This window comes from Diaporthe batatas (genome assembly GCF_019321695.1).
Source record: "Diaporthe batatas strain CRI 302-4 chromosome Unknown Contig00012, whole genome shotgun sequence".
Taxonomy (NCBI): domain Eukaryota; kingdom Fungi; phylum Ascomycota; class Sordariomycetes; order Diaporthales; family Diaporthaceae; genus Diaporthe; species Diaporthe batatas.
Window position 1 is genome coordinate 399,411 of NW_025408559.1, and position 24,489 is coordinate 423,899.

At 56.0% G+C, this 24,489-nt stretch overlaps 9 protein-coding genes across 9 annotated transcripts; 7 read left to right on the forward strand and 2 right to left on the reverse strand.

Moving 5' to 3' along the window:
- Window positions 1–1,601: 1,601 nt before the first annotated feature.
- Window positions 1,602–2,742, forward strand: KVR01_010125 (uncharacterized protein; the record flags this gene model as incomplete). The annotated part of the gene is made up of 3 exons (XM_044786772.1): window positions 1,602–1,855; window positions 1,953–2,374; window positions 2,465–2,742. The coding sequence occupies 3 exons, from the start codon at window positions 1,602–1,604 to the stop codon at window positions 2,740–2,742; spliced, it is 954 nt and encodes a 317-aa protein (XP_044641373.1).
- Window positions 2,743–4,111: 1,369 nt separating this feature from the next.
- Window positions 4,112–5,614, forward strand: KVR01_009644 (uncharacterized protein; the record flags this gene model as incomplete). The annotated part of the gene is made up of 1 exon (XM_044785615.1): window positions 4,112–5,614. One exon carries the CDS (start codon window positions 4,112–4,114, stop codon window positions 4,964–4,966), a length of 855 nt encoding a protein of 284 aa, XP_044640892.1. The 3' UTR covers window positions 4,967–5,614.
- A 342-nt stretch (window positions 5,615–5,956) lies between these two features.
- Window positions 5,957–6,632, forward strand: KVR01_009837 (uncharacterized protein; the record flags this gene model as incomplete). Its single annotated transcript, XM_044782332.1, has 3 exons — window positions 5,957–6,077; window positions 6,168–6,375; window positions 6,629–6,632. The coding sequence occupies 3 exons, from the start codon at window positions 5,957–5,959 to the stop codon at window positions 6,630–6,632; spliced, it is 333 nt and encodes a 110-aa protein (XP_044641085.1).
- Window positions 6,633–7,029: 397 nt separating this feature from the next.
- Window positions 7,030–11,372, reverse strand: KVR01_009685 (uncharacterized protein; the record flags this gene model as incomplete). The annotated part of the gene is made up of 2 exons (XM_044783549.1): window positions 7,030–11,054; window positions 11,108–11,372. The coding sequence occupies 2 exons, from the start codon at window positions 11,370–11,372 to the stop codon at window positions 7,030–7,032; spliced, it is 4,290 nt and encodes a 1,429-aa protein (XP_044640933.1).
- Window positions 11,373–12,361: 989 nt separating this feature from the next.
- Window positions 12,362–13,585, forward strand: KVR01_010093 (uncharacterized protein; the record flags this gene model as incomplete). The annotated part of the gene is made up of 1 exon (XM_044783866.1): window positions 12,362–13,585. One exon carries the CDS (start codon window positions 12,362–12,364, stop codon window positions 13,583–13,585), a length of 1,224 nt encoding a protein of 407 aa, XP_044641341.1.
- A 288-nt stretch (window positions 13,586–13,873) lies between these two features.
- On the reverse strand, window positions 13,874–14,701 carry KVR01_009891 (uncharacterized protein; the record flags this gene model as incomplete). The annotated part of the gene is made up of 2 exons (XM_044792329.1): window positions 14,179–14,701; window positions 13,874–14,052 (listed from the first exon to the last, which is right to left on the reverse strand). Exons 1-2 carry the CDS (start codon window positions 14,435–14,437, stop codon window positions 13,874–13,876), a joined length of 438 nt encoding a protein of 145 aa, XP_044641139.1. The 5' UTR covers window positions 14,438–14,701.
- A 785-nt stretch (window positions 14,702–15,486) lies between these two features.
- On the forward strand, window positions 15,487–16,419 carry KVR01_009828 (uncharacterized protein; the record flags this gene model as incomplete). The annotated part of the gene is made up of 1 exon (XM_044782632.1): window positions 15,487–16,419. The coding sequence occupies one exon, from the start codon at window positions 15,487–15,489 to the stop codon at window positions 16,417–16,419; it is 933 nt and encodes a 310-aa protein (XP_044641076.1).
- Window positions 16,420–17,611: 1,192 nt separating this feature from the next.
- On the forward strand, window positions 17,612–18,005 carry KVR01_009751 (uncharacterized protein; the record flags this gene model as incomplete). Its single annotated transcript, XM_044783542.1, has 2 exons — window positions 17,612–17,793; window positions 17,888–18,005. The coding sequence occupies 2 exons, from the start codon at window positions 17,612–17,614 to the stop codon at window positions 18,003–18,005; spliced, it is 300 nt and encodes a 99-aa protein (XP_044640999.1).
- A 1,325-nt stretch (window positions 18,006–19,330) lies between these two features.
- Window positions 19,331–24,321, forward strand: KVR01_009861 (uncharacterized protein). Its single transcript, XM_044792917.1, has 7 exons — window positions 19,331–20,643; window positions 20,722–21,962; window positions 22,032–22,168; window positions 22,238–22,557; window positions 23,036–23,122; window positions 23,401–23,560; window positions 23,646–24,321. Exons 1-7 carry the CDS (start codon window positions 20,311–20,313, stop codon window positions 23,660–23,662), a joined length of 2,295 nt encoding a protein of 764 aa, XP_044641109.1. The 5' UTR covers window positions 19,331–20,310; the 3' UTR covers window positions 23,663–24,321.
- Window positions 24,322–24,489: the final 168 nt, after the last annotated feature.

Here is a 24,489-nt window from a genome sequence, read left to right on the forward strand (position 1 = left end):
TGGTCCGCCGCGCATTCCTCTTTCAGACAGCTCATTCATCTTGGCGGGCACCGACTATCAACAAGCAGGCAATTGATCTTGATTTCACTTATATGGGGAGGGCTAGGCACGCATTCTGGTCGACTGGCCTTTCGACAAACCGACTTTTTGGGCCCACGCCCGCATCACATCTGTACAAAGACACTTTTTCGACATATGCACCTCGGGACCCGAGGTAAGGAGTTGACCCTCCTCACGGCGCCACACGAAAACTTATCGATACCAACTTGTCGGTTCTTTTGCTGCTTGTATTACAACTTGAGCGGTTCGGTGCTTCGATTTCCGAAGATGGGGGCTGTTTTGATTTTGGAATGGGCGTTCAGCTTTCTTTTCCGGACCTGCATACTCGACGACATAATCATCTGCATCGGTGTTTAACGACGGAGTTTTGACGGATTCTCTCCACTTTATACGAGAAGCGGCGACTTCGCATGATAAAAAAGGGTTCATCTTGGGTCTCTTGAGAGCTGTCCAAAGACAAAAAGATCTTTTCGACACATAGAACGAAATCATTGAGCGAGGTTGCGGCAAATCTCAAGCAGCGGAGTTGTTTGCACAGTCGGGGTTTTTGATGCTTTTTGGGCTTACGGAAACAAGACCTGGAGGGGATCAGGCGGCTGGCAAAGACAATGTGGATTTACGTGTTATTGCGATGCGAGTCTTATATGCAACGCTGGGCTACTGGGAAGGGGACGGCAAACGGACGCGGAGTTGGTTGACACATTATTTTGGGTCGTATATCTCTTTTTAACTTCATGTACCCGGGGCAGCGTTTTCACCCATAATCTGCCGGCTTATTTCTGTCGAGTTTCTCTCCTCGGTCGCTATCTTCAGGGTTTCTACACGGGTTTGCATGCAGGGTGTATGCGTGCGCTGCGGAAATCCTGGCTTAACGCCTTCTGGGGGGGCAATACTGATTGATGCATTGGTTTGGCTGGAGCGTTTGGGGGTGTTCAAAGGGGTCTTATACCCGTATGGAGCGCAGTATGTGTGCTCAAGAGATATCTGTCTTAGGCAACATGGAAAATGGGCATCACCAAAGCCTCTTTGTGACAAGCCTGCGCCTTCGCCTCCTCGGGACATGATGGGTGACTCGTGAGGTCATTGTACAAGCACCACCAGCTAACCGGCGACTTGCATTTGGCCGGGGATGAGCACTGACGTTTCGGCCGAGGCCAGACCAGGCGGTCGGATATGCAGACGATTGGACCATCTGTCGCGCAAGCTCGATGCGTACTCAGTATGTGCCTCAACCTCCAAAACCTACCACATGTGAAGGCAGCCACCCACCGACGAGCTGGGCAGACAGATATGAGTACAACCCGTGACGGCCTGAGGCATCTTGACGATGCAGACGGCTGGGGACCCCAGCCAGGGCCGCCACACAAGCGAAGTAAGCTGCGCTCTTTCCTCCCCACGCCCTTCAGCTCCTGCCGTGCTGTGCGTGCTGTGCGTGCACATCACTGACTGGGCTTTGCAATGGAGCCGGCCTCACGACCGCCCTGCCACCCTCGAAACATTGCCAACCGGGGCTAACCTGGGGTCTCATCGCAACTTTAGGGATGACCAGCAAACCTACGGAGCCGGCCGATGCTGCTGTTGCCGACAGCACCACCCATGATTCCCTGGAACCGTCATCTCCTGCCGGGCCTGCAGCAGTGACGCGGTCACTGGCGGGCGCCATGGGTGGCGTCCCTTCGTCCCAGAATCCTTGCGTCCAGAAGGGTTGTGAGGACGGCGCAAAGACACCTAGGAACTCAGGGAGGCGTCGAGACAAGTCCAAGTCTGTGGAGCCGTCGGACCCTGCGGTCGACAGGTACGTGGGTGGTGCTGTCCTCGGCGGGCGTCAGGGCGCAAGCAGTTCATCCATCACCTTATAGTCAAGCACAGTACTGACTCCTGATCCTCCCCAGATTATTCTCCGAACGTGTGGTGACGGTGCTCGTGGGCCCGAGCGAGGTCCAGTGGCGACTGCATGAGAACCTTCTCTCGGGCATCTCGGATTTCTTCAGATCGGCCTTCAACTCGGGCTTCCAGGAATCCATCGAGGACAAGCTCACCATGCCCGAGGATGACCCCCACTCCTTTGAGCTCCTTGTCCGGTGGCTTTACATCCGCGCCCTGACGCCCTCCGCCGTCTCCAATTCCACCACTTCTGCACATGTCATGCTCGGAAAGGACTTTGCCGGAGGCTCATCTACAGCGTGCATCCAGGATTATCTCAAGCTCTATGTCCTCGCCTCAAAGGTCTTGGTGGAGGAGCTGGAGAATGCTTGTGTGGATATGGCCCACGCATTCTACAGTGTTGGTTTGCGAAGGCCCGATGTCAAAGACGGTACGGATGGTCCTGTCGCAGATTTACACTGCCTCCCATCGCAGCGTCCCTGTTGTTGCTAGATGGGTATGCTTACTTTGGACCCCACAGTGAAATACGTCTACGAGAACACCATGCCCGGCTGCGGCATGAGAAGGCTGCTCAAGGAACGCCTCACGATGAGCCTTTTTAAGGGAAAACAGCACAATCCTGTGACCCCGGAGTGGAGGGAAATCATGAATGAAACACCTGATCTGGGCTTCGATCTCGTCAGCGAGATTGCCTCCTACAACTGGATCGCCGGCGGTAACGCCTCCGCGAAGACTCCAGCCCATGAATGCACCTTCCATCGTCATGAGAGGAGCAACAGGTGTCCCAGGCTAGATTGACCTCGATATGTCGTCTATCGTCTTCATACGACCACCCGACGGCCACGGCAAGCCCGGATCGGTCCCTCGTCACGAGGCAGCTTTGGCGACTCTCGGACGTGTCTTGTGGTTGGTTGTTCAGGCTCTTGTTCCAACTTTCTCTGCCTCTTTGGTGCACCGTGTCTCGATTTCAAGCGTAAAATCATACTTCTCTATGGGAGGATAGTCTAGTCACCTGGGGATTGCATCCGTACTTTACCTGCACGTTCTCCTCCCTCTTGCCTCCACCGAATTCTAATAAATCAGGTTCAAATACCAGTGATTATTTTCTCACTCCGTTCAATACCCCTCATAGAAGGGGCTATGAAGCTGACTCCTGATGGCATCGTCGAAGGGTTGTTATTATTCCTGAGTAGCCGTTGGCCGTGTCTCTTTGGAGCAAGAGTCCCTGCTCACTCACTTGACTTGACTTGGGAAACAGATCTCTGTACTGGTTCTGGGGCCAAATAGTATTTCTCTGGGAATCAAGAGCTGTGAGTCACTCTTCACACGAATGGGTGAACAGTTACTGTCATGGGTTTGTAACTACCTAGGTATCCGGATATGATCTAGCCCGCATCGAACATCCAGTTGTCTTGTTGGTGCTCTTGGTGGCATGTTTGGTAATGTCTGGCCAATGCCTTGACAGGAGGTAGCACCGCAATTGAACATCACGATGGCAGCTATGTATTGTCACCATTCATACAATCTTGCAACATTATGACCCTGTTTGTAAGCCCAGCCTTTCATATGTTAACAAACACTGCCTGGACAAGTGACTGGACACCACTTAGAACCACTACAAAACATACCAACCTTAATTCTGCACTATTGAGACTTGTGATATGAACCTGAATGGAGTCTCTAGCGGTCCCATCTTTCCCCATCCTATTGTGCTCAATAGTATGGTCTCGCATCAAGAGTGACTCGATTCCCTTGCCTGGATGGTTCTGCCCCCTCTCTTTTATTATTTAAGACATTCCATTACTGCCACCACCTCCAGGTCTCTTCCTCCAGTCCACAGCAGATGTCACCAGATCTCTTTACATGGGAACTCAGCCAACGGAGGTTTTGAATACTCAAGATTGTCATTCACAGAGGGATTAGCTTTTGCAGCAAGATCCAGCCCAAATCTTAGCCCTTGGCCTATGACCATCTCACTGCTGGCCAACCTTATCGTCCCAGTCACCGGACGGAAAGAAACCACCTGGGCAGGAAGACCGAGCTAGACGAAAGGCAGCATGCCATCAAGCAAGTCAGTCAAACACTCTCTAAGAGTGAAATATCTTTCTAAAATTGGAGTTCAAATCATTCTGACAATCCCTCAAGCAACACCTGTTTTGGTGACCAAATGGTCACCATTTGGGTTGGACCTCTAGCTGAGAAGGAGAAATTCACCATCCATAAAGACGCGCTGAGCTCCCGAGCCAACAGGATCCTCGGCATACTGGACAGCCTCCCGCCCCAGGAGGCCGAACCTGCCTTCATCGACCGGGCGTATCTCCTTGATGAGCAGCTAGAGACCTTCAGGACATTTCTCAAGTGGCTTTACGCAGCTTACATCGGAGTCGCGGTCCCTTTTCTGCCGTCTTCCAATCTTGCATTGTTCCAGTTGTACATTTTTGCCTACAAGTACTGCATCAACTTCCTGGAAGACGCAATTGTCTCGGTCCTCTACAAGAAATTCGCCAACAGCGACACCCTCTGGCTCAGCCTGGGATCTGACAAGTCTGCACTGGAGGCCCTGATCCAAACTGTCCCGCCTGATAACCACCTCTACAGGCTCGTCGTCCGGTCCGTGGCATACTCCATGCGCCTGCCGACTGCCGCTGAAAACAACTGGTCTGGGTCTCGACGCAAGTGGTCTGAGCCGGAACACAAATCGGCCGCGCCTGGGCACAACTGGTGTACTAACAGGACTGAATTCAAATGGCCTGAGCCTCAGCACAAATGGTCTGACAACTGGTCTGAGCCTGGAGACCAAGACGGTTCTCCAGCTTTCCCAAGCAGGCCTGCCACGGAGGATCAGGTAGAGGCGGTTATGAATTCCGTCCCGGGCGAGCTCTGGGTCGCAATCTCCAGAGAGAACCTGCTCGCACTAACACTGGGTTCCCGGAGTCAAGACTTTGTCAGCGCTGTTGGCCATGAGAACGAGTTCCTCAGGCAATGCGAGGATCATGGTGATGTTGACCTCTCTGCGAGCTGACCTCGGAATGCTAAACGTCTCCGGGGCATGACAGTCTTGAGGTCGATTTAGGCGGACTTGAGGAGCTGTAGCGGAGAAGTGGACTAGACTGTTCTCATTCTCAGCTCTCTATTGAGAGTTTGCACTGGGTCTTGGAAGTTCTTTGAGGGTCATAGGGTAGTTTCGTTTCCAATGAATCCCCATGCATACAAAGCGTATGTGGCACCTTCACACAGTGGTAAAGACCCAGCGTTTTTCCAAGATTCTTTTTTCTTCTTCTAAAGAACAAGATGAGAATGCCAAGAACAACGCAGAAAAAGAACAACACACCACATTGAAAGTCACGATTATGCCGTGCGGTCTTTCGGTTTTGTCCCTTCAATGCATTTTCCTCCAGTGCATTTTCCTCCAGTGCATGCATGTGGTCGCCACTGAGCGGACTACATATGAGAAAACTTTTGGACTGTGACTGACAAAACGGCGAGAGGGTGGGGTGTAGTTGAAATATGCTTTGCGGCTCTTTGCTCACCAGGATCCAGGGACAATGGAAACTTTCCCCGAGAGCTCGGCAGCTTGAGAAACCAACAAGCTCTCAAAACAAGCACCCATGAGGACCTGTTATTACCCTCGGCAGGACGGCAGGAAACAGACAGACAAACAAACAATCGCAGTGCCTGGGAGATGACGAGATGGTTTCCGCTGCCCCTCTGACGTCCACTCACGTAGCTCGGATCGTCAGCTGCAACCCTGGTTTCGAAGCTCTCCCGCAATCATGACATCATGGGCATCTTCCCTTGTCCCCTTGGCCCATTGCCCGAGGTCATTGTCCAGGGCCAAGACCGAGTAGTGACCTAGGTAATGATCAACTGCCTCTTTCTGCTCCTGAAAAATATCTCACAACCGTGATACAAGCCAGCACCCCTTCCAATTGATCCATTGAAGCCACGGTTTCCTCCCTCCATCTCACACCACCCGCGACCCATCTCACGTCTACATTCCACCACAGCTGCCATGGCATCCAGACTCATTTTCCGACCAGCTGTCGCCCTGCGATCAACAACTGCCTCCACGCCAATGCTCCGAAGGAGCTTCGCCGTGTCATCAGTTAACCGCATCAAGGAGTCCTCTGGTGGTTCGCCCTCCCCCCCCCCGCCACCTGACCACCGTCTTGCCTTCCTCACCAAGTAGCCCTTTGCTAACAAACACGTATTGCTCGGCATAGACACCAAGGACTACGAGACCCACAAGCAAGACTCGCTCTCCAAGCAGAAGACGGGCAAGGGCCACTGGAAGCCCGAGCTCGCCTCCGACGGCGAGGAGGCCGTCAAGGCCGACCGTACCCCGGACGAGGATATCTCCAAACTGCAGGAGCGCACCAAGAAGCACGCTGAGGAGAAGTCCAAGAGCGGCACCAGCGGGACAGACCCCATGTAAGGACCCGGACTCGGGACACACCACCCATTGTTTCCTTCGACTTGTCACTTTTCCTACCAAGATATAAAAAAAAGGGAGAAACGCGGTCATCATTCTCTCAATCTTCTCTCTGGCTACCCGCGCCTACGACCAACTTAGTCGAACATGTTCTGAGGAGGACCGATCATGGTCTAAGGAGTACCGGGAGGACAAACGGGAGAGTCAAATGTTGACCGGGCTGGCGGATGCTAACGAATGAGCTCAATCAAGTTGAGAGGACAGGAATGACGATTTGAATTTGCGAATCAGGCGTTCGCCGGGCATGGTAGCTGTAAGGATTACAAGCAGGGAGGGTACAAGTTGAGCATAGGTGGGGTTAATCACGCGTGGACGGCCGCGCAGAAAGCTTTAATAGGCAAGAGACGCCATTGGCATCCCTTGAACTCGACTCTAACCGTGTCGACTTGGCTACCTAGAGCCTCCAAACATGTGACACAGTCCTCAGTACCAATTACAGGCGGCATTCCCCCTGTCTTTTCTCTTATTTTTTGATAACCGGATTCGCGACAAAAAGGGGGGTGCGGGCGAATCAAACAAACCGATGTCGCATTCCCGGCTCAGACCAATGGGTCAGCAGTCCTGTCGCGGTTTGTTGTGAAAATATGTCAAAATCATCCCCGTCCCCGTCCCCGGCCCCGGCCCCGGCCCCGACCACGTCCTCGACCTCTTATCCCACTGCCTCTCGTAGCCATGCGACTGCTTGGGCCTGAATTCGCTCGAGCCGATGACTGTGCTGGGATGTCCTCATCATCATCATCTTCGTCGGACCCGGAGACAGTGGCAGAGCGGGAACCGGAGACAGATCCAGGACCAGAAATGGAGCCGTGTTCACTAATGCCGTCCCCGCTGTAAAAGCTGTATTCGTCATCGTCCGAGTCGCCCAATCTCACAACTGTGGGCCCTCCCGTCTCCTCGTCATCCGAGTCACCAAGTCGCACGACCGTGGGCCCTGCCGGCTTGGTTGGGAGCGGTTGGGGCGGTGTGGGGGTCTCCGATGGCTGGATGACCGACTGACCTGGCGCGCGGCTGGAGCCCCTTGAAGAAGAGGGCAACGAACTCTGGAGCCTCGACCGAGGTGCGACGCTGGCCTCCTTTGAATCGGGTGCGACACTTGCTGGCCCTGATGATACGTACTGTTCGCCTCCGTCAGACTCGTTTTCATCCGCTGGCACGTCGTCATTCCCCGACACTGCAGCGGGAGCGAGCCCGTCAAAATTGTGTATGGATTCATCTACCGGGCCAGGCGCCTCGTCACTGTCCGGGGCTTGCTCTACCGGGCCGGATGGGCCATTGTCATTTGGCATTCCATCTGCCTCGGTGGGTGCGTCGTCCGCAGGACCTGCCTGAGCACCGCCGTCCGCGTCCGACGTTGTTGCGGCGGCTCCTCGGCCACTTCTCCTCTTTCCTATCTTGACCTTCTTGCCTCTGAGCGCCATGCGCTCAGCCATGGACATGAACTTCTCGGCCGGAGGTCCAGACTCAGCTGCAGGTGATGCCCCGGGCCGCGTTGGCCCATTCCGAGGCGGCTGCTCCGGCCCCTGCACGGTCGCCTTCGAGGGCCGGCCTCTTCGCCTTGGGGCAGGCACAGGTGGCCTAGTTGAGTCAGCAGACGCCTCCTCATCTCCTAGTTCTTTGGCGAGCTGTTGTTCAAGGTCGTCGATAGCTGAATCAGTTGGAGTGCCTGGCTCATTGTCGACACCAAGGGCTCCGGCGGCCAAAGATGATCTTGGGGGCCGACCGCGCCGCTTTGAGGGCCCCGTTCGTGGCGTAGTGGGTTTGGCAGTGGCCTGAGGCGAAGAGCGCGCAGGTCCTGGGTCGGACCGTCGAGGTCTTCCCGGCCCTTTCTTGCGAGTGGGAGCGGACGCGGGATCTGGGCTTGGCTGAGCACCAGTAATCGCACGCATGGCCTGAGCAGCGAGATCGATAGGGTCTCTGCTTGATTCACCCGTCGCTGGCGTAGCCTTGGGCAGATGGTTCTTCGGTCTTGTCAGCACGACCTCGTTGAATTCATCCACGTCCCCCGTATCTGCGTAGGAGACCTTTGGCTTTGAGTGCCGCAGCGTGGGTACATTCGGATCAAATGGCCGACCACGATCGACGAGTCCCTCATCCTGCTCGTCCCGCTCATCCCGCCCATCCTGCTCAGCGAATGGATCGTCTAGGTCATTGGATGCTCCCTGAGGCTCAGTCGCAACTGGAGCAGCTTCATGCATGACCGTGTCATTGCCGAGCAGTGCCGGATCGAGGTTCTGTGTGCTGTCTCGCGACATTTGTGCATCCGGCTTGGTCTTCTTCCTCTTATGTGACCTGCGCACCACGAAGTCTGGGTCTTCGTCATCTTCATGCCGAGCTCGACGCTTGGCCGCACGCAATGACTTTTTGACCCACTCGGACTCCTCAAAATCACTGACATCACCTCTTTCAGTTGGTTCTTGGTACGGGTTGAAAAGAATCTTGTCAGCAGTGTCATCCTGCTCATAATATCCCATTCCCAGTCTTCGTTCTGCACCGAGCTTCGACGGGTCTGGGTAGTTTTCAGTCTCAGGGTAAAGAGAAACCTGAGCATCGGGAAGCATAGACAGATCCGTGCCGTTGGCAGCGCCGTTGGATGCTTGCTGCTCGAGGCCGGTCGCAGCAGGCTCGTGGGTCAAAGCTGCGTTGGCGGCCTCCGTTGTCTCTCCCTGGCCTTCGGGCTCAATTAAGCCAGGCTGCAGCGTCGTTCCGTCCTGATGAGGAACTCCATTGTTGTCAGCAAGGTCACCTGCAGCTTCTACGTTATCTCTGGCCTTGTCTGCTTCGGCTTCCTGGCGTAGTCGCTGGATTCGTTTGCTGTTGTGGTTGCGACTCCCATCGCCTGCGGCGTTGAGCCAGTTCAAGTTGTGCACGCGAAAATCGACCAAGGACTCTTGGCTGCGGTCATCTGCCACAGCGCGGGTGTCATGCCCGATGTACGTATTCTTCGGCTCGTACGGAGTCGTGATGCCCGTCCTTCGACAACCCCCACAGTTGCAGATCAACCGACACCTGGGACATTGCCATCGCTCCTCTTGTAGCACATCCTGCGGCATCATATCGAAAGCTCGATAAAGTACGCCAAAGCAATATGCCTGATTACAACCTGGCATGGTGCAGAAGGCCAGCCGATAGGTGTAGTCTTGATGACAACACGTGTGGCACTTGTATAGATCGCCCTTCTTCTTCTTCCTCTTGTGTTTTTTGGGCCGTCCTTCTTCATTAACCTCAAGCTCTGACGGCTCCGGATCCGGCTCTTGGTTGGGTTTTGAGATATCATTGAAAGGTCGCCGCCGCAGTTGTTCCTGGCAGACCTGAGCCAATGCTTTTCTACCCGTCTTCATTCTGGCAACTTCGAGAGGCGGCGGTGACAGGTTCACATCGACATAACCATCGTTGAAGATGACCATGCTCCGCCACGCCTCATAGTTCTCAACCAGCTCAGACCAGTCCCACTGCTCGCACCAAGACAGCCCCGAAACACAGAGGCAGGATCGGCCCATGGCGTAGCATTCCATACAGACGTCGTATGTATCCTGGTCACCATCAACGAGGTCTCGGACGCAGTGTTTACATGTCAGAAACCTATTGAAGATGTTGGACCGGCAGTAAGAGCAAATGACACATGAGTCGAAGGGTATCATCTCCACGTTCTTCTCCTTCGAGGCAAACATTTCGTCGACCAGGATTTCTGTAAAAAGCTGGAGGAGTTTCTTGAAATCCTTCTTTAGCTGCCGAAGCCTCTCAGAGTCCCTGCTATCTTCATCACCCAGCAGGAGCGACATCTGAGACTCTGCAGCGTCCTGCAGTTGCTGGTAGTACTTTCGCAGCGTGTAGTAAATGATGGCCTTATTTTTGTACTGCTCGTCACGGCAGACGAGCCTCGCTCGCGGGAGCGCCTCGTGCAAGGCAAGATCAAGCGTGTCGACTGTTGTGCGGTTCCATGCCACTTTCATGGTTCTAGTTCCACGATTCCACACCTGGTGCGGCGCGAGAGGTGGAATCAGAATAAAGTCGCCGGGCCTCTGCTGGACAATGTAGACTGGGAATGTGGCTTTCTTCCAAGCATTGATTTGCGCAAAATGTTTCTCAATTTCGACGTCGTGGCCTAACATTGACAGAAAGTACTCTCGAACGATCTGTCGGTCTTTGGTTTCGGTCATGAACCAGATCGAGCTGCCCTCCTTCTCACCGTTGTCATTTCCGGACGCTTCAACCATGATGTTCTGGCCAAGGGAACCACACATCTCACGATGTGCTGGTGTGTATGTTCCTTCGTGGCCAATGTAGCACATGAGATTCTGCGCCCGCATTTCTGGGGGAAGGCTGCTCATCAGGTCCCCTGCTGGAGCGGCGGTGTGCTCTTCCATGAAGAGGTCGTCATCTCTCAGACCATGGTCCTCAACGTTCTCATTGAAGTAGAAGAGGCCTGGCGGCATAACTTTGCGTAGGTGGTCATGCCATTCTGGTGGGCAATCGATGTCTTTGAGGTAGAGTCGCTGTCGCCGCTCATCTTGGAAATTCGTTGGCGTCCACTGATCGGTCAGCTGGCGCATCGACCGCAGATAGTGGCCCATGGTCATGGGGATATTGGCCTGTGAGTTGATATCGCGCACATCTTCCTCTGGGCAGGGGTCAGCTACGTAGCAGAGTGTGGTGGGAGCACGCCAGACTCACGTTTCTTGTCATAGCTGGCCTCGAGCCACTGCGCACTGAACAAAGACTTGGGGAGCTTGCTGTTCCAGCCCTCGATGACCAGGGGTTTCCCTTGCTTTATCACCTGGTACCACACGAGCTTCTCGAACTCTTTCTTTTTGATCCTGGAAGCGGGGACGCGTTGGACCCATTCGAAATTTGGGGTTCGGTCGACCAAGCCATGGAGGTCAAGATTCGGTGGAATGGGGTCGAACTTCGCTTGCGGATGCGTCGCTATGCTAGGCATCTTGGAGCAGGTGGCCGGGCATCTAGGCCAGATTTTCAAAGAGTAGGACGGACGCTGGCCGAGGTTCACAGTCGGCGAGGGTTGGAGCCCGATGCCACTGCACGACGCGATGGTGTGGGAGGACCGTTCAGCGCATGCTCGACGTGGCCGCCTGTGCTATGACAAGCAAACGACTCCTTGGAAGTGAGAAATTGCCCAGGCGAATTCGCTGGTACAAGATCAAGCATATGGGGCAGTGAGGGTCGGGTTAGGTGCGCAAGTTGATTCGAGGGGAAAGTGAAGGTTATCTTTTGTGCTTGAACGCGGCGCGGCGGCGGCGACTTGCTTGTCTGGGATGTAGCTTCCCACCAAGCCGGCCAACCATTGCGCTCGAAACTACCTAGGTACCTAGGTATCTAGGTGCCTAGCTAGTGGACCCACTTTAATTTACCAGCACCACTGGCGACAAGGCTGAAAAACAAGCGATTTTGTATTATTGCCCTGCTCTTATTACTGCCCAGCCGCCCTCCGCCGGACTAGGTCACGACCTTTTGAGGAGAGGAACAGAACATGTTCTTATGAGCATATGAAAGTAGCAGCGTTGTGTGGTCGAGTTGAGGTAGGCATTATATCTCAAGCTTATGGATCACGATCTAACCCACGGACATCCTCCTTCCACTCCCAATACCAGCAGCCCACAAGGTCAACAGAAATGGGCGCTGGGGCTGAATTGCATGAGCCAGAAGGCTTTATCATTCAGAGTCATCTTATCAGAATACGTGCTTCATATGCTAGTATTCAAGTGAAGCTACAAGGCACCGTCCTCATCTCCCAGTCTGTGACTAGATGTGGCATTCGCATGGCACATGAGCCGCGAGACGGGGGATCGTTCATGGAAGCTGCAATTGTTTGAGCAACACTTTGTTGCAAACACACAAATCTAATTGGAATTGTAGCCGGACGCTAATTCGGATTTCAGGTCCTACACAAAGGGCATTCTTGGAACCACCATGAACGCAATCCGAGCAGGCCGAGCAAGGACAGCCTCATCTCAGCTCGTCACTTATGGTGTGAAGTCTCACAGATCTTTACACTATCACCAACCATGGTCGGTCTTGGGTAAGCCTCAAGCTCGCCATGAGAAGTGTCGCCAGTCAATCATGGCCCACTGGTCCAGGGCGTTCACATCCGACAATGCCCAAAAACCTGTTGCTCCCGCAGAACCCCAGATCCCGCCGCCACCACCAGCTCCCACAGTCTACGAGCCTCCCAAAAAGGGCCTGCTCGCCCTCTTGCCGTCACCATGGGTCCCCTACGCGGAGCTCATAAGGCTCGACAAACCGGCTGGCACCTATTATCTCTTCTTCCCGTGTCTTTTTTCGACTCTCATGGCCGCCCCTCTGGCCGCCCCCATGGCATCACCAGGGTCTGTGGTCGGCACAACAGTGCTCTTTTTTGCCGGGGCGCTCATCATGCGCGGCGCAGGATGCACCATCAACGACCTCTGGGACCGCAACCTCGATCCGCATGTCACCCGCACACGGCTGAGGCCCATCGCCCGCGGCGCCGTCACGCCATTCCAGGGGTTGGTCTTCACGGGCGCACAGCTCCTCGCGGGGCTGGCCATCTTGCTGCAGTTCCCACTCGAGTGCTTCTTCTACGCTACTCCGAGCCTGCTCCTGGTGGCATCATACCCATTGGCCAAGCGGGTGACGTATTACCCTCAGTTCGTGCTGGGACTAACATTCTCCTGGGGTGCATTCTTGGGGTTCCCGGCACTCGGCGTCGATCTCCTCTCGAACACGCCGGCGCTGACTGCTGCTGCCCTTCTCTACTCGTCGAACGTCGCATGGACTGTTCTGTATGATGGAATCTATGCGCACATGGATGTCAAGGACGATGCCAAAGCCGGCATCAAGAGCGTTGCGCTCGCGCATGACCAATCGAAACGGTTTCTTGTGGGCCTCGGTGCCGTGCAGATCGGCCTGCTTGCTGCTTCTGGAGTCGCTGCTGGCGCTGGACCGGCATTCTTCGTGGGCAGCTGCGGTGGTGCAGCCCTCACGTTGGGGTACATGATCAAGAAGGTCAATCTTCAAGAAGTCAAGGACTGCTGGTGGTGGTTTGTGAATGGTTGCTGGTTTACTGGTGGGGCTATCAGTTTTGGACTGGCGGTAGACTATGCTCTCAGGTACAAATCTGAGGACGAAGCAGAGGAAAGCCAGAGCAGACCTTAGACGCCTAGTCCCAAGACATCTAGCCTAGGCCTTGGAAGGCCCAAATTGAACTGCCCTCTCCGTCCATCAGTTCTTATTCACAACGAAACCTCGCAAAGCGGAAGAGATGGATTGTCCGTTTGTTTTGTTTCGTTTTCGTCGTGGCGCAATGATCTTTTCATTCGTCGACCATGTCTACCGTGTGAATATCAGAATCCCCTTTTGCCTGATAAGATGCCGATGAGAGCAAGCACAGATGACGCCAGAACCGAAAGCATCCCTATTCCATTTTCCGTCCATGCACACTGCTTAAGAACGGGGCTTCTCCTTCTTCTCCTTCCACAGGGCGAGCAGACCGACACCGGAAACCTTGACGACCTTGAATCGCACACCGGGAATATCACCCTTGGCCTTGCCCTTACGACCGAAACCAGCCAGGAGCACCTCGTCGTTCTCGTCCACAAAGTTCAGGCAACCGTCGTTGGGGACTGCAGAGTTGTCACGTGTCAGCTCATCACCTCCCTGTAATTCGCGCCTGCCCGGTCCTCATGGAGCTCCGTCGGTCGGGAGAAAGGTGGATATGAGCCGGGCCAGGGGGGAAGGGTTGCTCGTACCGAAAGCCGTGACCTTCTTTCCGTTCTTGATCAACTGCACACGCACACACTTTCGGATGGCGGAGTTGGGCTGCTTGGCCTCGACACCGACCTTCTCAAGGACGATTCCCTTGGCGTGGGAAGAACCACCGAAGGGCGAAGACTTGAAGGCAGTTCCGAGCGCACGCTTCTTGTAGGACAGATCGGCCCATCGCTGCTCACGGCGGTTGTTGCGCAGCTTGCGCGCGGCGTTGAGACCTCTCGGCTTGCCTTTTCCCATTTTGAATAGCTGTAGAAACGCGGCAAAATGTCAGCCACGTACGTTCGTCCCCCGGGATCTGGAATTGATGTATGTGTGTGGACGCTGCCGTGCGTCACCGGGTGGATCGGCGGATGGTCTTCAATGTCGTTTTGGGCTCGTTGAGGTGGTCGTTTGTCGATCGGTTTTTGGCAGTCGGGTGCGGTATTGCGGTATTGTTTGGGGGAGACGGTCAAAATGGGACATGCACGCTCTACTCACCGATTATGACTTGATCGCTTGGAATTGGGTGATGTGGGGGGCGGATAGGTGGTTGTCGAGGAAGAGTCTCCAGATCGGGGCTGCAACTGCTAGGAAAACTTCGAAAAGTGTGCGGGCGTTGCCCATTCCATCCAGGCGGGCGGCGGGCGCTCGGGCCCTTTCGTGCGCAGAGCGCCGGAGCAGGAAATTCCTGGATTCCGAGGCGTTGATCGTGTGGAGAAACACTACCCCCCTGGTGGACATAGGCTTCTGACATTCATTCACGGGCCCCTCCCTGATGGGCAGTGCAGGCCGAAGAAACGAAGAAACGGGGCCGGCCCACTCGACAAGACAGATCCCTGCCCTGCCTGCTTATGGGGTCTTGGATTGGATGGACATTTGGCATTGCACTCACTCGCTCACTTTCGCTACAATGTACTGCCAGCCCAGCCCAGCAGCCCAGTCCTCCTCTCCTGCCTAGAACAGGAGCAGACATGTCTTGACAACCCTCTCAAGCAGGTGTACTGGTCCGTTCTAGCCGCAAACCACTGCCGGATCGATCCGCGAGCCCTGCCCACGTCCTCCTCAATTCTACCATCAGCCATTCTTTCGTGTCGGCTGTCTTCCGCCTTTGGGAAGGTGGCTGTTGGTACGTAATCAGCCCACCAGAGATACACACAGGCAGGTAGCCTGGTAGCCTCGGGATCCAGCGCTTCGCCCAGCTCGCCCCGGCCGTGGGAGACGCGGCACGCCGCATGTGCGCCTTGTCCAAGGGAGTCCAGACCTACCACGGATATAATAAGCTGGATGGATGAGTAAGACCAGAAACCATGTCTCGACCACGGCACGCGCAGACGAAGCCCCAAAGGGATCCGCCGCCGTCTCTGTTCCTACAACCCTCCCCGGCTGCTTCTCATGTCTCCTTGCCGAGCACTGTTGCTGGCCCGGGGCGTACCACCACTGGACTCCCACCTACCTCACAGGCTCACCCGCGCAGCTCATCCACGCTCTCTCACGACCCCTTGGCTGCAGCTCTCTCGACCCTGTCAAAGCCAATGGACACCCGCCCCGGCAGAAATGCGGGTCCCGCGGCTCCCAGCACCCGCCGGCCGGCCGGGGGCTCCGGCTCAGGCGCACTCGGGGCCGGCGGGTTAAACTTGCCACCCATACAAACCACTCGAAGGGAGTCCACCCGGGCCACCGATAGGACGGACGCACTATGGGCAGAGATGCAAGCCACCTTGGAGGAGGTAGAGCTCTCCGCCAGCGGTGGGACTCGGGTGTTTGGCCCAGAGCACGACCGGAAGCTTGGGGAGCTGCGGGCCGCACAGATCGCGCTCGCTCAGGCCTGGGCACGCAGTGAAGCAGACGAGGCTATCGAGACGTCGATAGGGCCTGGGACAGCATCAGAGAGGGGCGGTGCAGGCGCAGAGTCCAAGACGGATGGGACCACTGCCGGTGGTGCGGGTGCCGGAATAGACGGCGCTGCACGAAGTGCTGGGACGGCGAGTGTGAGACCTGGGAGCGCGGGCATCGGGGCAGAGCGGCTGGGGCAGAAGCTTGAAGAGGAGACAGAGATCGACATCAAGTTCGCACGGAAACGGCGAGAGGCCAATGATCGCTACTTTCAACGGGTCAACCAGGGAGTGCTGGATGTCGTTGCGAAACTCGAAGATGTGGCCACGGCAATGCGCGCCGTAGAGCAGGAGAGCAAGGATGTCTGGGGGGAGATGGAGAGCGTGCCGTCGAGCGCCGTGCCTTGATATTTCTTGTACTCTGTTTACTCATCTGGGAGCATGGCGTCTCGGTCTTTGTCTGCATTGCGTGGCCGTCACGGGTTTCGTCAACCCGTGACGGCCGGGAATGATAATTGACTCCACCACTGGTCTCACTCGAGATTTGCACCGCCTGCTATCTCGGGGGCCCCGAGTACTCACTGTCATGCCCAAGGGCGCCATTCAGCGGGAAGGCATCATCACAAACCCCCTGCGTCGCACTTGAGCCCCGCTCACCCAACCATCCAGGCACGACTTGTCTCTGCCGACATTGTTCGACAACGAACGATGATTGCATAGACCATTGAATCGCAGAACCAAGAGACACGAGGGAGTGCGATTGCTTGCCCACTGCCCAACGTACTAGACCATTTCAGCGATCGTGGTGAGACACCCAGACCGACTTCAGAGACTTTGGTTAGAACATACTCGTATTCATCGTCTTATGCCAGTCCGCCTCGCGACCGGCATACCTAAAACTCTCCATCAAACTGGCAGCACCCGCAAGCAATAATCGGTCAGCAACAGGAGCTGACTGGGACTATGGGTTGACGGGTCAATCGGCTCTCTAGAATCCCATCGACACCTCTAGATCATTTGTGCGGCAGAGAGGATGTCAAAACACCAGTTCAGCGTGACACAGTCCGTCATTCGAGATCGTCTGTGTGAAGCGGGGTATGCAATACCATCAGTTCGCAGTGATGCTTGTTAGTCAAGCGAGGGCGTTGGGTGACATCTGTGTAGAACAAGCGACGCACACGCCCACGCCACGTCGTACGGCGTGCGGCCAAGCCTTGAATGATCTGGCCTGGGCGCGGGACGGTCGCCTTCCCGGCAACTCAACCCAAGTTAAACCCAAAGTCAACCCAAGTCCGGCCCGTCTTTAAAGAGGCGGACAATCTACCCCATTCCAACCGTTTGGATTTAGACAAACTCCATCTCCAACCTAACGGTTCAAAACACACCACCAGCAGCCACTGCAGAGTATCCATACAAGGTCCCTGCGTTCGACGACGAGTCGGGAGGCACTACAAAACCAACAGCACCCCTCCCCCTTCTGCCCCTTGCGATCTCACCTGCACTCCATCACTAGCCGGCCAAACCACCGACGTCACCAGATCTCCCGCCCTCCAACAGACCACACACTCAAGCGCAGCCCACCTGCCGCCACAACGCAATTATGAAGCTGATTGCATACCTCCTCCTGGCCCTCTCCGCCATCGGCGGTGCCCTCGCCGTCGAGGCCCAGAAGTCCTTCCTCGTCTCCTTCCCCGAAGAGACCAGCGACGGCATCATCGACGCTGCAAAGAAGCAGATTGCCGACGCAAAGGGGGTCGTCACTCATGAGTACACCATAATCAAGTAAGCTGGATAGTCCCAGTCTCGTATCCCTTCGCATCCCATCCCACTTCCAATTGACTGCCAGATTTGCTGACTGCGCCGGCCGCACTGTCAGGGCCTTCGCTGCGACGGCTGGAGAGAAGGTGTTTGAGAGTCTACAAGTCTGGGCACAGGATACCGGCGCCACTGTCGAGGAAGACAAGGTCGTCACGCTCAACCCGCAACACTCCTGATGGGGTCGACGATGCCTTGGGTAGGCTACGGCGCCGAGACCGCCGGGCCAGCCCGCTTTCGATGTCTTTCCGCGACGCCTCGAGACTGAATGGCGCACGGGAGGTAGATGACCCTCTGCCGGCCAGGAACTGGGACTAGAGCTCTTTGTACCGGAGGACAACTTTTGGTCTACAAATAGACAGACAGGTCATGAAATCTACAGTGTTTCCCTCTTTCATTCTTTCTTCCCTCCCCGCCTACCTAGGTACCTAGGTCCCGAGGTAGTTAGTACGACACGTATTATTGCCACTGTGCACTCCCCGCTGCCCTTTCCTGATCTACACGGCCATTGGCAGGCGCTGGCTGATGTATCTTCTTCTTGACCCTCTGCCACGATGCTGCGACCTGCAAGGCTAAGTAAGGTGGGTTGCAGTGCTGTATTTTGATGCGGCTGTTGCTGCAGTGATCAGGCTTGTGCAGTGCGGGCTTGTTAAAATGTGTTGTTGATGTACCCATTCCGCTGTCAAACCCTCGACTGTCCGAGTGCTTGATCCATCTTCCCCCTGCCCTGCCTGTCTCCCAGTTGCCTCCTCCACTTACCGCGCCAAAGCGGTGAGGGCTCCGCAGCCACTGGGGCAATTCATCTCCGCTGCTCTGACTCTGAATAATCCAGAGTCAAAGCGAGCCTGCAGGACCAATGGCGCGACATTCCATTGATGAGATCCCATTGATGGGCCGACGGGATGCCGGGTGATGGAGCGAGGGAGCATTGTAAGATGGCACGGGTACCGGGGAAGCAGTGCTGCAGACACCGCAGCGAATGGTAACGTTCAAGCGAGTCTGGCTCTGTGGTAGACTACTACAAAGTGTTTTGTCCCCAACAGGGCAGAGGCCCAGGCGAATGCGGAGGTTGCTGTGCTAGATGGTGACTCGCCTGCGGGAGAAGGAATGGTTGCGGTGTAACAAACGATCGGCACCGCTGTTCATGCACGAGGGTCTTGGGCGCAGGTCGGCAAACAAGCCACATGGCCGTGATGGCGCAGACTCCGTGGCCCGTGGTCCGTGGTCCGTTTTAGTCTGGCAGTCACACTCGAGTCGGCCGCCTCGGTCAAGCAAGATTTAGAGTTTCACCCATCTGGGCAGGTCGAGATTGCGAGATTGCATGTAGCGATGGGAGTCAAGTTGCGCCCGTCTGCCAGCCCGCCAGCCCGCCAGCCCGCCAGCCCGCCAGCCCACCCAGGCAGGGCTCGGAACCCCCATGCCGAGGTGCGAGTCCTGGAGAAGTGTCCCCAGTTCTCGGGCCCTCACCCTCGGGACCCCTGCCAAAACCTCAAACGCTGGCGTCAGACAAGCCACCCTGCCACCCTGCCATGCTGACATGCTTCCCGCAAGCCCTGCATAGGCCAATCCAAGAAGACAATTCATCGTCGACACTGATAGGCGGCGAGAGGGACGTACCCTGGCTCTAGATTGCGGACTGCCAGACCGACTGCCACGCGTGCATGCAGAGGGGGGGAAGGGGTCGAGCTCGAGCTCGAGCTCTACCCTAGAGTCAGAGTCAAAGCTTCACCTGCACCTGCTCCTGCTCCTAGTCCACTCCTGCTTCATCGGATCTTGTCTCGCACGTTGTGTTCCCACAATTCCTCCATGGACCGCCCGATCTGATTCTTCCCGGCGGTACCGTCAATCTCCCGCCCTGATGTCCTGATGTCCTGGTGCGAGAGTGCATGACACGGACGATCCGGACAGGACAGAGACACATTAACAATAGCCTTGGCCCAGACAATGAACAAGCCTCTCCCTTTTCTCAAGGACGGACACCCAACCAACATCCCAGCCGACAAGCAAAAGGACAGACAACAACGGGCCACAAGGCAATTCATTGATTCTTATTAATAGCATAGGGCCCTGTGAAAGAGACTCGGACGGCTCGAGGCCAATTCCATCCGTCGGAAAGGGGCTTTGACGAACCCACTCCATATATACTCGCTACCTCGTTTAATTTTTGATGAAGCCGTCCACCCACCCTGCCAAATAATACTCCCTCGCTTCACATTCTACGCACCGCGAGCTCACCCTTGACCTGCCACTCCCTCCCTCCCCCCCCCCATTTCCTTCTTCTTCCTTCCCAAGGGCGTACCCTATAGCCTCCATCTCGGGACACTCGTGCGCTCTCTTCCGGCCGTGACCTCATCCTCACCGACTGATCGTGCCTGCCCACCTGGCAACCAACCCACCCCTTAAACATCTCAGCTGCACGAAACCGAACAAAAGACTAGCACACGATACAAACGTTCCCACCCTGGTGCAGGGACCACTGCAAACATGCCGCACAGTTCTGCCGCGCAGGCCGCGCTGGTAAAATGGGTCAACCTCTTCGCAGGCGAGCGCCGGCCCGCCAAGTCCGTCGACGACCTCGCCGACGGCTTCATGCTGGGCCAGGTGCTCCACGACCTCGACCCCACATACGACACGTCTGAACTCGTCGACACTTCGGCGGCCAGCTCCAAGTGGCTTACTCAGAAGCGGAACCTCCAGTCTATCTACAAGGGCCTCTTCAAGTACATGCGCCGCGAAGCCCCCGAGTGTCTGCCTCTGGCCCAGGTGGCCGATTTCCGCGCCGTCGCAGAGCATCCGGACGCCGAGGGTCTCACTCAGGTATCTTCCCCCTTGCTAAATCTGTGGAGGTCAAAGCCCCAGGAGCGTCTCAGGAAACTAACTAGATTCGCACCACAGCTCACTGCTGTCCTCCTCGCTACCGCTGCCCTTGGCGCGTTGGACAAGGAAGTACGCGCGAAGTACATCACCAGGGTGCAGACCGAGTTGGAGCCTGTAGTCCAGAACGCAATACGGCAGGTGCTGGAGGAGAAGCAGACGCAAATGAGAGAATTAGCTGCCAAGGCCAAGGAGGAGGAGGCCCTAGACGACCGGGACCCTGACCTAGTACACGAGGAGGAGCGTGCCAGACTTGAAGCCTCTCTGGACCAGAAGGTACACGAGCTGGACATGGCGACGAAACGATATGCCGACCTCAACTCCCGCCACAGTTACCTACAGGAAAACCACGACGAGGTCAAGGCCAAGCTCGCCGAGGTCGAGAACGAGCTGACCGAGCTCCGCAAGCTCCACGGCGCTGACGAGTCGCAGAGGGTCCAGGCGCTCCAGAGCAAGATTGACGAGCAGGGTCGTCTCATTGAGCAGCTGGAGGAGGACGTCGAAAACTACAAGCAGGCGCAGCAGCAGCTGGAGATCAACCTTGAAAAATACAAGGCTAGCAGCGAGGAGGGCCAGGAGTACAAGGACAAATATGACGAGTTGCAACATCACACGCAGGAGCTGGAGAGGAAGGCCAACGCCGCTGACCGTTACAAGCAAAAGCTTGCCAACAACCGGAACCTCGAACAAGAGATCACCAACCTCCAATTCGAGCTGGACGCGCGGAAGGACCAAGAACAAAAGCTTCAGAAGGTCCTGCTTGAGTGCGAGAAGTTGAGAAATAGCGAGAAGGAAATGTTGACTGCCCTCGCTAGGTCCGAGCAGGCCGTTGACGTCGAGAAAGACCGAACAAAACATCTCCAGCTGTCAGCCGAGGACGCCGCAGCCGAGGTGCAACGGCTCAGACTCCAGAACGCCATGAGCGAGAGGCATATCGAGGACCTGAAGGAGCAACTGACCGGCATGGGCGAGGCACCCAGGGCACCCTCGCCTTCGTCGCAGACCGGGGAGGTCGGCAATCTTGAGCATGAGCTTCAGCAGACAACGAACGACTTCTCAAAGGTCAAGTTGCTCGAAGCCGAGGTTGAAGTCCTCCGGCATGGCGCGGCCACTTCCTCACAGGCCGACGACCTCCGACGGGAGTTGGACCGTGCCAGGAAGGAGCGTGATATCGCGATGTCGCAATACAACTCGATCTTCGAGAAGCACGGCGTTGCCCAGGAGCAGATCGACGCGCTCATTGCAAACATGAGCGGCGAAGGGTTAGTCAATGGCATCGAGCAAGCTCTGAAATTCGGCCCGCTCAGCACGCTCACATCCGCATACAATAGGCACGTTGCGTACAACAGCATGCGAGAGCAGCTGGCCCAGGCCACCCGAGAAATTGACGAGCTAAAGCATCGAACCCGCAAGCTTGAAGAGCAAGCCAAAGACAAGGACCGCGAGAATCTCTCTATGAAGACCGACCGTGCGTTGATCGAGGACCCCCGTTACGACCTCGAGGAGCATGACGCTGACCATGAGAATGACTCTACAGTTGATGCGGTCGGATCCGACCGTCTCGACGCCCTCGAGAGGCTCAAGCAGTCTGACCAGTTAATTGCAGCATCTCTCAGATCCGAGCTCGAGTCCTTGCGCGAGAGATACAACGGCCTCGAGATCGAGAACAGCATGCACAAGTCGCAGCTCCTCGACGCCCTCGTTGCCAAGGAGAAACTCTCCAAGGAGAAGGAGCTGGAAGGCCCGCCCGCTCACTTGGCGCCTGAGGGCGTCAGCCAGGCGGAGTTGGACGACAGGGTGAAGGACTACAAGTCCAAGACCGACAAGCTCAGAGACCGTGTCAAGCTCCAGAAAGAGGCAAGTCTTTTGAAACTCACCAAGTTGTTCGACCCGTTGATTACCGTGACATCTATGCGGACCGACCCAGGTCCCGGCAGAGATTCCTCGGAGTCTTTGAGCGCTTTGCCGTCACCATGGTCACCAGTCACTCCGACCCTCGGCCCCATCGATGAAGGCGAGCCAAGTGGACAACCTTCCTCGGTGCATGGCCAGGCTGGAAAGGATGGCGAGCCAGGCAGGAGCACTGCCCAGTCGCCCGTGCTAGCAGTCCCTCCTCCAGCGGCGACCAGGCACTGTCTTGGCTCGAGTAGCTATCAGGCCCCATCTGATCCTCAGCTGCTTCGACGCGTGACGCCCCCTCCAGAGGACCTGGCCTGGCGGGAGAGGACCCAAACGAAGAAGAGCCGCGGCTGGCTGTCCCACTTTAAGAAGTCGAAGTAGCAGATATCATGTGATTCAGGATCGTATGTTAGCTAACACGTGTTTGTTGTCACAGCAACTCGAGAAAGCGGACCAGGAGCGGCTTGAGCTTCAAAAACAGCTCAGGGCGCTGGAGTCGGGCTCGGCGTTGGCGGCGCAGAAGGTATGTCTTGCTTTTTTATTCTTAATTAATTTATTATGTCGATCCCATTTCAAACTTTCCCACCAAATGCGTTCCAAGTCTTGTCTCCGTGATAATAAATTGTAACCGTCAACGCAAAACTCTCGGGCTGGTCATTCTCATTCTTATATCCGCAGTGGAGGGATCCGGTGTCGATATTGATACCCAACTACAACATGTCAATACTCAGTGGCTTCCCCTCGGGAGAGACGATCCCTGGTGTGCGCTCTGCTGGCTGACACAGGACCTTTCCCCCGCAGGCCGCCCACGAACAGATCATCAAGAATCTCCAGCGGGAGAACGCCATGATTTCCACAGCGTGGTACGACCTCACGAGCCGGTTACAGAGCAACCACGTCGTCCTGCAGAGGAAGGATCAACCCAAGAGCTGGCTGAACAAGCAGAGGCAGATGGTGAATGGTATGGATGGCCCCATTCCTATGCTGTGTGGCTACGTGCCTGTGCAATTTTGCGTGTACTGCCACTGACTTGACCCCAAACACAGCCACGCCCCGAAGGTAGCAGCTTCCAGGCCTGTAGGCAAACCTGGCAAGGGGTCTCCGGGCGCGCCTTTCAGCCTCACGCGTGGGCGACGGCTGGGCCTTGCTCGCGGCGTTGGTGTGGAGTGTTCTAGGTGACCACCGTGAGGCATGCATGTACATGAAGTCAAGCGTGCAAAAGCCACCGCCGCCGGCTCTCCAACCGGGGCCCTGCCCGAGCGGCACGCCGTCCCTCTTCTCTTCTCTTACTCCATTTTCCCTACGGATTTTTTCCTTGCGTATTACAGTCACGACATGGACGGCTCAAGATCATCATCATACAACAACTACTGCTGGCAGTCGGAGCGCTAGAGGTGGCAGAGGCGGTAGAGGCGGCGAGAGCGGCGGCAGCGTCGGCCTCGGCATATTCGGCAGAGTTTTTCTTTTGTTATACTCCATAGCGTGGCGCTCTCTGGATAACAGCTGGGTGGCGAGGACGGTGGGGGAGAGCATACTCGGGAGTATATTGACAGATCCGAGTAGTAGAGGTAGAAGGGGAGCCGCCCAGAAGAGGTGTGGGCAGCAACACGGCAGCGCCTTCAAAACGCGTTGCAGGTGTGTTGCTGAAGAGCGGTGAGACAAGAGATAGAGATTCTTAACTTGCATGCTTGAACAAAAGGTTGGCATATATGTTTCGCTTTAGGTAAAATACCCCTTGCTGTTTACAGTTACGTGGGTGGCACTGAATGCGTAGAGTAGAAAATGGAGGCTTCGGCGGTTACGTTTTTGCAGTCTCCTCAGCTGCGAGGCTTGTCGATCATAGTGCCATGCTGAGAGCGCCGATTTGGTGGTGTATCGACAGGGCTAGGA

Excerpts from the sequence above, each read along its gene's own strand:
- KVR01_009861 (XM_044792917.1), top strand. The coding sequence starts at position 20,311 with ATGCCGCACAGTTCTGCCGCGCAGGCCGCGCTGGTAAAATGGGTCAAC. Across the intron at positions 22,169-22,237 it reads TCTCTCTATGAAGACCGACC|TTGATGCGGTCGGATCCGAC; the intron begins GTGCGTTGATCG and ends ATGACTCTACAG. Across the intron at positions 22,558-23,035 it reads GTGTCAAGCTCCAGAAAGAG|CAACTCGAGAAAGCGGACCA; the intron begins GCAAGTCTTTTG and ends TTGTTGTCACAG.